We start from the raw sequence: 12,372 nt of genomic DNA on the forward strand, positions 1-12,372 counted from the left end.
ATTGACAAAGGAAGTCTCAGAAAAGCCCATCATAGACTTTGTTCTCTGGTTAAGTATCATGAAGAACATTTTAAACAAGCACAGCAAGCTGAGAAAGGAAAAATATAAAATACATGGTTTGAGTATTAAAGGGGTACCAGGAAGTGAAATGGAGCTGAATCTGGTGTTCTAGGATATTAAATTGAATTAAAGGAGTAATGACCTTGTGTCAAGATTCCACCCAGCTAAATTTAGATCCAGGCACAGTAGTACAAACCTTTAATCCCAGGAGGCAAGGCCAAGCAGATCTCTGAGTTCAAGGCCATCTTAGAACAGAACAAGTTCCAGGTAAAGAAAAACTTAAATCCAAGCTTGGTGGCCCACAGCTTTAATCCCAGTGCTTAGGAGACAGGCATGCAGATTTCTGAGTTCAAAGTCAGTCTACAGAACAAGTTCCAGGACAGCCAAGGTTAGGCAGTGAAGGAGATGGAAAACAGAAAGCTGGTGATAATGTAATAGAACACGGGGGACATGATCCAGCCCCAGCAAGCAGCAGAACTTGGCAGCTTTGACCATGTGGCTCTGACTTTAGAGTCCAGAATAAAAGGGACGACTGGGACAATTGATGCTGGCTAGCTGGAGCTAAGAAATTAGCGGTGATTAAGAATAGGCCAGCATCACAGAGGTGAAATATTCTGGGATATGTTTACTGAGAGCACGACGAAGCTGTGTTCCAGAGATAACCAAGGTTGTACCTCGTGCTGGAGCTGAACTTATTAATGTGTAAGAGTCACCAGGTGGTACTGGTTTTAAAGGAATGAAGGCATCATGAAGAACAGCTGAGGCTTGGCACTGTGAGAGGCCATGGAAGGCCATTGGAGTAGGTGCAGCCCCAGTTGCAGCTGACAACCCTGGATGAAAGGATCATGCAAAGGAGCTGAGGAATGCCACCATGAATAGAGCCCGTGAGAGACTATTGGTGAAGCCTAGTTGTAGTGGAAGACTCTAGCATATTGGAGATGCCAGTACCATGGGATGATCACTGAGAACCGCAGTGGCAATGGATCAACCTGAGTTTAGAGTGCTACAGAGGGCAGAGCTACAGAAGTGACGCCAGCCCTTTGGAGGAGGAAAGAAGATCATATGTGGATCCTAGATTTCAAAACAAGAAGCTGTAACACTGAAGTTGCCTTGGAGATCCCAAGATGTTTGAGACTCTCAGGTCCTCCTGCACCATGTCTGCCCAGATGCTGCCATGCTCCCACCTTGATGATGATGTACTGAACCTCTGAACCTGTAAGCCAGCCCCAATTAAACGTTGTCATTTATAAGACTTGCCTTGCTCATGGTGTCTCTTCACAGCAGAAAACCCTAACTAAGTCATTGCCTTTATTCTTAATCTTTATTTATTTATTTATTTATTTATTTATTTTTTATTTTTTTTTGGTTTTTGGTTTTTCGAGACAGAGTTTCTCTGTGTAGCCCTGGCTGTCCTGGAACTCACTCTGTAGACCAGGCTGGCCTCGAACTCAGAAATCTGCCTGCCTCTGCCTCCCAAGTGCTGGGATTAAAGGCATGCGCCACCACCACCCCGCTTAGTTTTAATCCTTTAAATTAGGAGGCAGAGACAGTTAGGTCTCTGAGCTTGAGGGCAGCCTGGTCTACATAGTGAATATAGATCTGACAGTACACAGTGAGACTCTATCTGAAGAAGAAAGAGAAAAATACTAGGCACATCAGCATTCTGTCATGCATGAGGGAGGGACTCATAAACACCCACCTTCTCCACAGGCAGCTATAAGAAGTTAGTGGTTCCTGGGAGAGAGCCGCTAGCAAGCTACCCTTGCTCAAGTAAATGACTCCTATCCATGCTGTTGCAAACCAACTTAATGAAACTCAGTGGGCAATTAAACACACACACACACACACACACACACACACACACCAAAGCAACTAGGGGTCTGGTTGGGAAGAAAAAGAGGGGATTCAGTGGGAAGGGGATGGGGTGAGAAGAAAATTGAGAATATGATAAGAAGGAGAGGGGAGGGAGGGAGGTTTTCAAGGGCCAGGGTATAGCTCAGTTGGTAAAGTGTTCCCCCCCACCCCCGTGCACAGTCCCAGGTTAAACACCAGCACTGCAAAAACTGTGCATGATGGTTGACTTAGTTATTTTTCTATTGATGTGATAAAAATCACGTATGATTATAAGTCACCTGGGAAGGAAAGGGGTTATTTTAGTTTACAGTTCCATGCAACAGTTCATCACTGAGGGAAGTCAGGGCAGGAACTGCAGCCACAACAGTGGAGGAGAAGTGCCGTGAACCAGCTTGCTCCCCATGGCCTGCCCAGCCTGCTTTCTCGTAGCACTCAGGACCACCAGCCCGGGGGTGGCTCCACCCATAGTGAGCTGGATCCTCCCACATCAATTATCAATCAAGAAAACGCACTGCAGGTGTGTCCACGGGCCAGCTTGGTGGAGGCACTTTCTCAATTAAGGTTCCCTCTTCCCAAATAACTCTGGCTTGTGTCAAATCGACACAAACAGTAGCCAGTACACGCCTGTAATCTCAGCAGGCTAGAGTTGGAGGCAGAGTTTAAGCTCATTCTGGGCTATTTGAGACCTTGTCTAAAAAAAATAAAGTTGGGCAGGAGTAGGATTAAAGAGAAGGCTAGTTGGTTTAAGAGGCCAGTCTGATCCACAGAGCTCTAGGACAGCCAGGGATACACAGAGAAACCCTGTCTTTAAAAATCAGAGGTGGGGGTGGGGGTAGCTTACCATTCTTTCAAGAAGATCGAGGTTCAGTTCCCAGCCACGACAGTAGGCAGCTCAGGACAACCTGTAACTCTAGGGGGGGTTGATGACCTCTGAACTCTTCAGGGACCTACATAAGAGTGCTGCTGTACATGAACGCATGTTAGCATACATACACACATAAAATAATTGTTTAAAAAACTAGTGCATTAAATCAAGTTTATTAAGACACATCATGTCAGTCCACTTTTTATGGGGTGTGATGGTTTGTATATGTTCGGCCCAGGGAGTGGCACTATTAGAAGGTGTGGCCCTGTTGGAGTAGGTATGTCACTGTGGGTGTGGGCTTTAAGACTCTCATCCTAGCTACCTGGAAGTCAGTATTCTGCTGGCAGCCTTCAGATGAGGATGTAGAATTCTTAGCTCCTATACCATCTCTGCCTGGATGCTGCCATGTTCCTGCCTTGATGATACTGGACTGAACCTCTGAACCTCTGTAAGCCAGCCCCAATTAAATGTTGTCCTTTTTAAGACTTGCACTGGTCATGGTGTCTGTTCATACCAGGAAAACCCTAACTAAGACATGGGGTCAACAATATTTCTTTCTCTTTTTCTGGTTCAGTGCTAGGGAGGTACAAGGGCCTCACACAACACGAGGGCCTTACCTGAGCTATGTCCCCGACTCTGGCCTAAAAGTAATACATTTAGTGTGTTCTTTTTTTCTCATGAAATAAAAATAGAAAATATCAGCCCCCAAGCCCAAGAGCCTCTCTGTGGGAAAACACAAAACTAAATATGAATAATTGACTAGAGATGTTCTGTAACATGAGTCCGAATGAGCTATTCAGTGTAGGAGGGAGAATGGCTCCACCCACACCCATCTTTACCCTGCACCCCAGTTAGTGGGTTAGATAGTGGCCCTCTCCTTCCACCATAGAAGCAAGTTGTGCCAACATCATCCAGCCCAGTGGAGTCTGAGAAGCATGTGGCCTCTGCATCTACTGTGAGTGGACCTCACCTGGCTGACAGTATCCATTGACATTTGGTCCCATCCAGTGGGAACTCTACACCTTCCCTTAGCATCTGATATGGAGACTCCAGCCCCTGCCAGAAGAGCAGCTGTCCAGAAGATGGAGATGCTCACAGCTCTGCCTGCTGTACTTGAGACTGATGAGAGAAAGCAGCTGTTCTCAACCTGTCATTTCACAGAGGCCTAAGACCATCTGCATAGCAGATATTTACATTATGAGCAGAGTCTACCTCACTACACGATGGAAGAGAAAAGGCTACAAGGAATCTAACGATGAAGGCGCTGGGGAGAAAACAAAACAAAACAAAACAAAACAAAATGCAATAACCTAAAACTGGGCCTCCTAGAGAAACCTGAGAAAGCAGGGGGCAAAAAGACTTAGGGGCATTTGCCTAAGGGAGTGTCTGTCACAAAGACTCCCCAGACTTTCTGTATGGGTGTAAAGCTTCAAAGCTGAGAGGACAGGGCTTTGCACAGTGGCCTCAAGTAACAACAGAAGACTTCATCCAGCCTAATGTCTTTAAAGACAATCCTGCCTTCCTCAGGCGTGTCTCTGGCCCTCTCCTGAGGGCACGTGAAGGGGCTGTTCCACAGCCAGTGGTCAGGTAGACCAGCCCTGCCTATGACAGTAAGACACTGGTAGTTTGTAGCCAGCACATCTCAGTACACCTTAATGAGAACACAGCACTCTGTACGGCCTTGGTACACAGCCAGGAACACAACAGCTGATGCCCAGCCCCAACGAAGATGGTGAACTCTGAAATAAGCTCCCCTGCCAGGTGCTGCTGCTCCTGTCACCCACACCTATCTGTGGTGCCTGTCACCCACGCCTGTCAGTGGTGTCCTACAGCATCCCTCCTCCTGTCTCACATCTCTGCCTGCCATACTTGAGACTGATGATAGCAAGCAGCCGTTCTCAACCTGTCCTTTCACAGAGACCTAAGACCATCTGCATAATGTAAATTACATTTACTTTATGATTCATAACAGTAGCAAAATTACAGTTAAGAAGTATCAACAAAAATACTTGTATGGCTGGAGGTCACCACAACATGAGGAACTGTATTAAAGGGTCACAGCCTTAGGAAGGTTGAGAATTTCTAGTCTAGAAACTTGAGGCCATCTGGTACTGCTGGACTCAAAGAGCCTACTTCCTATATGGTAGATTTTTGATTTATTTATTCTTATCCAATGTACACTGGTTTAGCTTTTATTTTTAGTTACAATGTAAGATGGATATGTCTGGGGAAGGGGATGTACCTTTAAGGGAAGGTTTATCTGAGAAAAAAAGAAGGAAGGCAGTGTGGGAAATAAGATAAATGACTCAAAAGGCCCATGAAAACAAAGCAGTCTTCACTAAACTATTGTGCAGACAGGACACCAGCATAGAGAAAAGGCAAAAATAGCCTCCTGCTGATTTGACACCAGACAGTGGGTTGTGAGTTTTTTGTTTTTCTTTTGTTGTTGTTTGTTTGTTTGTTTGTTTGAGATAGGGTTCTCTGTAGAACCCTGGCTGTCCTGGAACTAGCTCTATAGACCAGAGCTAGCCTTGAACTCACAGAGGTCTGCCTGCCTCTGCCTCCCAAATGTGAGGATTTAAAACCACAAGACAGTGGTTTTTAAAATCTCTTAATCACCAGAAATTCCTGCCCCTTTTCCTATAAGCTGGGACTTGCCTCCTCTCCAAATTCCCCATCCAACTGGCTCAGGACACAAAGTCCTATCTCACGAATAATTGGAGGATTGAGTCTGCCCTTTATGATGTTGGACTAAGTTATGCAGCAGGCTCCCTGTAACTTTCCAACTTTCAGCGTTTGTTACCTGGCGCACCCTGCTGGCCAGGGAAGAGAAGGGCCAATCCCCTCCTGTTTATCTGACGACCCTCTGATGAACTCTGAGCCCACCCCAGACTGAAAATAGACTATAAAAATGTATCTGCTCCAGCAGGAAGGCAGTCACAATGAATTACTGATAGCATCACAAGAAAAGGCTTAAGGAAGGTGAGACAGGCTGTATGGGAAAGCAGGGCTTTAGAGGATGAGTAGGAGCTGGCTGTCACCAGTTGCAAATGTACAGCACCTACAAAGAAACTTGGTAAGCTGGCTCAAATAAGAACTAGCTCTTTAAGAGTCCAGCAGGTGCAGCCTGGTTACTGGTTAATCTACCCAGCTTAGTGTCTAAAGCTTCCATCCATGATGATGTCACTGTAGATCAGGTTACTCAGGTGGTGTGAGTTAGCCAGCTGTATAATGAGGAAAAGGAAGTCTCCAGAAACCTGTTCTGGTGGCCCAGCAGTCACACAGAATGCACTTTGAAGGAGCTGGGAAGCCTCTAATTAAATTCAGGCACTGCGAGAGGTCCATCTACACTTTCAGTGTACCCCAATGCTGCCCTCTTTGCCAGGGGGACTTGGGCTCTGCCAGGATAGAGGACGCACCTATCAGCATCTCCGATCCATTCTCCAACGGTCATCAAGAGAAATGCTCCTTCCTCCTCAAACCCACAAGAGGGACATTCCTTAGGTACAGTGGCTTGAGTTATGACAAACCATGCATGTACTTCTGCTGTGTGTCAGTCATCAAACCTTCTCTGAAGGACATGTGCTGTGCTGTGCTGTGCTGTGCTGTGCAGTGCAGTGTGTGTGGGGTTGCTTTGGATAGACTGTTGTCCTTCATCTGCAGGCCTGTTTGTCCATCATAGTGGGTGGTGTGGGGCCAAGGTGTGCGGTGGCTTGCCTGCCTAGGGTAAGGCCCCGAGTTTTGTGCATACTTTTGTGTAGTACGTGAAAGGCTGCACGTTGTATGAAGACACCTGCTCGAGTGATTTTAGGAGAAAAAGATGTGCTGAGTGGCCGACTGGGAATAGTCAGGCAGTGAATGTTATTGGCGAGATATGTAAGCGACAGCTCACAGTTTATGTGACAAGCAGGTACAATGTGCAGAGCAAAGTACAAGCTGCGAGAGACGGCTCTCGATGGAGATGAGTTAAATTAGCAAGGAAGTCTGAGGGTCCCTCCCCCTTTCCTTCTGTTCATTTCCTCTTCCTTTTATAGTGCTAGAGGTGGAATTCAAGTCTCATAAGGCTACATGCTGGACACATGCTCAGGGCTAAGCTGCACTCGCCTGCTGCCTTTCTCTTTTCCCTTGAAACAGGCTCTTGCTGTGTAACACAGACTGACTTGGAATTTGCTATGTTGACCAGGGTGGTCTTGAACATGTGATCCTCCTGCCTCAGCCTCTTGAGTGCTAACATGAGTCACCAACACATGAGCCTCTTCCAGTCTTAAAACATACAAGTTAATAAAATTTCAATAAAAAGTTATTATATTTTTTCCCTGAAAGTGCAAAGTTAAGTTAATGTTAACTGTGAAAACTCAACAAAAAGAACCTAGTGTTAGGGCTGGAAGGACAGCTCAGCTATTAAAAGAGCACCGGCTGCTCTTCCAGAGGACGCAGGTTCAGTTCCCAGAACCTACATGGTGTCTCATGACCATCTGAAACTCCAGTTCTAGGGAAGCCAACTCTCTCCTCTGGCCTCTGTGGGTAGTGCACATACATGGTACACACACACACACACACACACACACACACACACACGACAAAACACTTGTACTCACAAAATTTTTAAAAGTACAATATTAATAATGTGGAAATTTATATATATGTGAGTTATTATTAATTTTAGATTCATACAATTATCTCTCTCTCTCTTTTTTTTTTTTTTTTTTTTTTGGTTTTTCGAGACATGGTTTCTCTGTATAGCCCGGGCTGTCCTGGAACTCACTCTGTAGACCAGGCTGGCCCCGAACTCAGAAATCCGCCTGCCTCTGCCTCCCAAGTGCTGGGATTAAACTCGAACGTCACCACTGCCCGACGACAATTATCTTTCAATAAAACATATATTTGATATTACTCAAATATTCATCTTTTCTGGAGCTCCTTATTCCTTTGGGTAGATCCAAACCCTCATCTTTTATTATTTCTCTTTTGCTTAAAAACCCACCTTTTTTGTTAACTGTTCGTTGTTGTTCACTTAGCTCAGGCTGGCCTTAAACTTGCTATGTAGCCCAGGCTGGCCTTGAACTCCTGATCCTCCCAGCACTTCTTTCCTTAGCTTGCTGATGACAGGATCTCCTCTTGACTAATATCCTCAGGAAAGATTATGCCATCAGTGATGGAGTTGCTTCCTGGTAAAGGGGAAGACTGATCCTTCACTCTCTTTCCTTCCCTTGTAATGAGCAACTATTTATTCTCTGGCAAACACTAATTCTGGTGGGCACGGTCCTTACTGACATGGGCAGAATGAGCAAAGAGGTGTGGGGTAGGTTGTATGCGGTGGTGGCTGCAGACAACCAAGGCAGTCCTAGCCTAGGACTCAAACAATTCCTTCCTTTTCATCCACATATCCAAGACTGCCTCAAGTTCCACAACACTTGTGACAGAAGGTGAATGAGCAGTGACCCAGGGGCTCACCAGGCTTTGCTTAAATGAAGTTGGGTTGGTCAACCCTGCTGCTCATGGCTGTGCAGCGTGCAGGCTGCAGAGAGGAGCCTGAACAGTAGGAGACATTGACACTCAGCCTGAATTCCACTCAGCCAGCAAAGGGCATGGTCCAGAGCTGCAGAGGAGGCCTGCTCATGACCTGTGTGACCGGGCTCCAGGAGAAGGAGTGGCCAGGCCTGTTTCCACACTTTGTATCCCCCCTCTACTCATCAGTTAATTAAGATTTGTTGAACTTCAGACTCTGGTATTATGAACTAAAGAAAACACAGACGCACAAATCTAAAACTGAAATGATCTTTCTGGAAGCAAGCCAGAAGGGAAGAGACTCATGTTTTCCTGTGTCATCAGCCTGACTCGACAGGCCCAGTGAACTGTCAAACGACTGAAATTTTATGGGAAGGATGGTGGTCCGGCTAAGACGGAGCTGGGAAATGAGGCGTGTGGAGCACCAGAGAGGGGCAGAGCCAGCACTCGGCACAGACATGTTCTGGCTCACTCTTGCTCACTCAAGTCTAGCCTCTGAGCCCATGGGGTCTCTGTAAGCTCAGAACAGTCCCTGGGGCTGACTGAGAAGGAGTTGTAGTCATCCATGTAGTCATGATAAAGCTGGGGGCGCTTGCCTTATTGAAGAATCACTTACCCAGCTGAGAGCTGACGCAGGACTGTGCCTTCCTAGGAATGACCTGCTGAGCAAGGTGCACAAACCGTGTCAGAGCACGTTATATACATGTCAGAAAGTGTCATGATGAAGCCTATTATTTTGTTAATGTACAATAACAAAAAAATTGATGTTGGCTTATAGGTTCAAGGCCAGCTTGGGCTACATGATGAGCTTTCGTCTTAAACAAAAACCAAACAAATATAAAAGAGTACTTTAAGGGTGTGCGTGGGATAGACAGCATGTGCTGAGCATGTGTAAGACCCTGGGTTTGATCCCAGAACTAACCAATCCAAACCAGAAAAACCTCAAGCCAACAGCAATGGTAAGAAACAGTGATTCAGGGAATGCAGTGGCCACAGGTTATACTGAGCTGTGGTTAAGAAGGCTGAGAACCAAGCAGGGTGGTAATGGCACATGCCTTTTATCCTAGCATTTGGGAGGCAGAGGCAGGAGGCTCCATGAGTTCAAGGCCAACCTAGTCTACAGAGTGAGATCCAGGAGAGCCAAGGCCTCACAGAGAAACCTGTCTCAAAACAAAACAAAACAAAACAAATACCTCCCCCCAAACAAAACAAACAGACAAATATAAAAGAAGGCTGGGGACCTCTGAGATGCCTCCAGGACCTTTACCCACATTAGCTGGTGGGACAGGGAATGGACTCCCAGAGGGGAGAAGAAAGCTCTTCCACCATAGGACTGTGGAAGTGTGGGAGTTCTGCTTTGCTGCACCCTTTAGCCAGCCTACAGCTGATGACACGGGGGAAGTCTATGCTCTCCTCTTTTTAAACGCCTATGCTTCATGAAGTGCTCATTGGTGGGGAAGGTGGCACACCTGCAGTTGCAACTGTCCTGGGGTCTGAGGCAGGAAGACTCTGAGTTGCAGGACAGCCTGGGCTATGTAGCAAGGCTTCTTATCAAAATAACACCCAATGCAAATAATACCCCTCTGTTTCAGGGAGTACGACGGGAAGTCTGACCTGCACGTTGGGATCACTAACACACGCGGTGAGCATTTCCTACATTTCCCCAGCGTAAGAAAACCCTACAATACCATTAAGGGGAGAGGAGGGTTTCCAGCCAGGATGAGGTCACAGCAACAGCTTGCCATTCTCCTACTGCAGCCCTAAGCAGGTCATGTGACTTGGCAAGTTAACACTACTTACAGTCTATGTGTTTAGAAGACGAAAACACCTTGTAGTGTTGCTGGGGTGGACTAGGCAGAGCATCCTGCAGACCGACACTGAGCCACACCCCTAAGCCCTGGACCCATCTTAATGTCTTTTCAGAAGGAGCCTTACAAACTTGCACATGTCTGTGTTGGATTTTAAGAGAAGGAAACAGATGGTCAGAGGTTGAGTTGATCAAGATCTCAGTTCTTGGGTTTGAAACAGAATGTGGACCCTTGGCTTCTGATTCCTCCCTTTCATACCCATTCCACTACACAGGGTCTCCCCACTACACTGGGTCCCCACATCCCAGGCTTGAGGAATGAAATGGGACGTGCTGAGGTCTGTGGTTTTGTGCTTTAGAAAGGTGGGCAGGGGCAGGGGGTGGTGGCTGCGTCAGAGTGCTTGCCTAGCCTGTGCTGGGCCTCAGTCCCAGCATAGAAGTCAAGAGCAGGAAACTATCCAGCCAGGCCCCACCTATCCATAACTGTGGGGGCTGCAGATCAGATAGGCTGCTTGTTGGATATTTACATTATGATTCATAACAGTAGCAAAATTACAGTTATGAAGTAGCAATGGAATAATTTAATGGTTGGGGGTGACCACAACGTGAGGAGCTGTGTTAAAGGGGGGTAGCATCAGGAAGGCTGAGAACCACTGCACTAGATGGACAGCCGCTCTGACAGTAGCAGACAAGTGTGACCCAGATTTACAGGATTTAATGGCTACTGTCATCTTCTGAGCACCTTTTACAGAGTGGCTGACTCTGCTTTGGGTTTTCAGGGGTCGTGTATAATTACAGTGCACACGGCATACAGCAAGACGAGGTAGGCTGGGAGCGGAGTCTCAGTGTTCCACTAGTACAGCCTAGCATGTTTGGACTGCTGGACCAGTGGGACAAGTACTTGGAAGACTTCTCCACTTCACTGGCCTGGCTGCCTCATAGGTAGGTGTCTAGAATGCCTGAAAGCCACTGCTACCCATTTGTCACACATTCTTGTCCCTCCACAGTCACTGCTGTTTCAAGTGCAGTCCATGCCTAGACAGTCAATCTGTGAGAACAGCTAAATATGGTTGTTAGAAAATGTTTCTGACCAGGCAGTGGTGGCGCACGCCTTTAATCCCGGCACTTGGGAGGCAGAGGCAGGCGGATTTCTGAGTTTGAGGCCAGCCTGGTCTACAGAATGAGTTGCAGGACAGAGAAATCCTGTCTCGAAAAACCAAAAAAAAAAGAAGGAAAAGAAAATGTCTCTTACAAATTCATGCATTTGGATATTTGTTTGCCCAGACGCTGGTGCTATTTTGGGAGTGAGATTAGCAGCAGGTGGGACCTGGCTGGAAGGAGTGGGTCTCTTGGGATGGGCTTTGGTGTTTGGAGCCTGCCTTCTTTCCTGTCCCACCTGTGCCCTTTGATCCTTGGAGGTATGAGCAGCAGCCTCACACGCCTGCTGCCGCCAGCCTTCCCACAGGATGCTAGGCTGGACAGGTCCCTCAGAGCCCAAATAAAACCCTCCTGGAAGCTACTGCTTATCAGTTACTTGGCCACATGGATCAGGGGTTGTGCCACGGCTGTTTTCCTGGGGGTGGGGGTGGGGGGATGGGAGCAGGAGTGGGAGGATTGGAGTAGGGGTCTGGGTAGGGGTCTAGGTGGGGGGGAGGCAGCAAACTCTCAGTCATGGCATCTTGAGAGCTTTGTCCCTTGCATGGCTATTTCACTGCTGTGATCAGAAGCTTTTAAGATTGATTTTTAAATTTATTTAATTAATCTATTTTATTTTGTCTGACTGTTTTACCTGAGTTTATGTGCCTGAAGAGGCCCGATGAGGGTGTTGGGTCTGGAGTTACAGATGGTTGTAAACTGCTGTGTGGGTTCTAGGAACTGAACCTAGGTCCTTTGGCAGGTCAGACAGGGTTCTTAAATGCTCAGCCATCTCTCTAGACACTGTTCTTTTTTTCCTCCAAGACAAGGTCTGTATAGCCTAGGCTAGCTACAAAATCATCAAGCTCCTGACTCAACCTTCAGAGTGCTAGGATTATAGGACTGATGTGTTTATAAAAAGATAAAGAGATAAAGGGAGTATGTTCTGTGGGTGTGTGGAGAGGTATGGGGGCCCATTCGGAGGCATTTCTTCCCTCTGAGGCACCAGCCACACGCCGGTATAGTATAGAATGGAGTTTATTCAGGGCATGGGGAGGGGAGCCAGGAGGGTAGTAGAGGCAGAGAAAGAGAGAGAGAGAGAGAGAGAGAGAGAGAGAGAGAGAGAGAGAGAGAGAGAGAGAGA

At 46.9% G+C, this 12,372-nt stretch overlaps 1 protein-coding gene across 1 annotated transcript in view; it reads left to right on the forward strand.

The window, feature by feature from the left end:
* The first annotated feature begins 5,981 nt into the window (after positions 1-5,981).
* Positions 5,982-12,372, forward strand: part of Mkrn2os (MKRN2 opposite strand) — an 8,159-nt gene continuing 1,768 nt past the window's right edge. Inside the window, exons 1-3 of the mRNA XM_028753571.1 lie at positions 5,982-6,283; positions 9,880-9,929; positions 10,874-11,036. Coding sequence (XP_028609404.1) covers positions 6,066-6,283; positions 9,880-9,929; positions 10,874-11,036 — 431 coding nt within the window. The 5' untranslated portion in view covers positions 5,982-6,065. The remainder of the gene's footprint in view (positions 6,284-9,879; positions 9,930-10,873; positions 11,037-12,372) is intronic.

Source organism: Grammomys surdaster, unplaced genomic scaffold (assembly GCF_004785775.1).
Source record: "Grammomys surdaster isolate TR1022 unplaced genomic scaffold, NIH_TR_1.0 125950, whole genome shotgun sequence".
In the NCBI taxonomy this organism is placed as follows: domain Eukaryota; kingdom Metazoa; phylum Chordata; class Mammalia; order Rodentia; family Muridae; genus Grammomys; species Grammomys surdaster.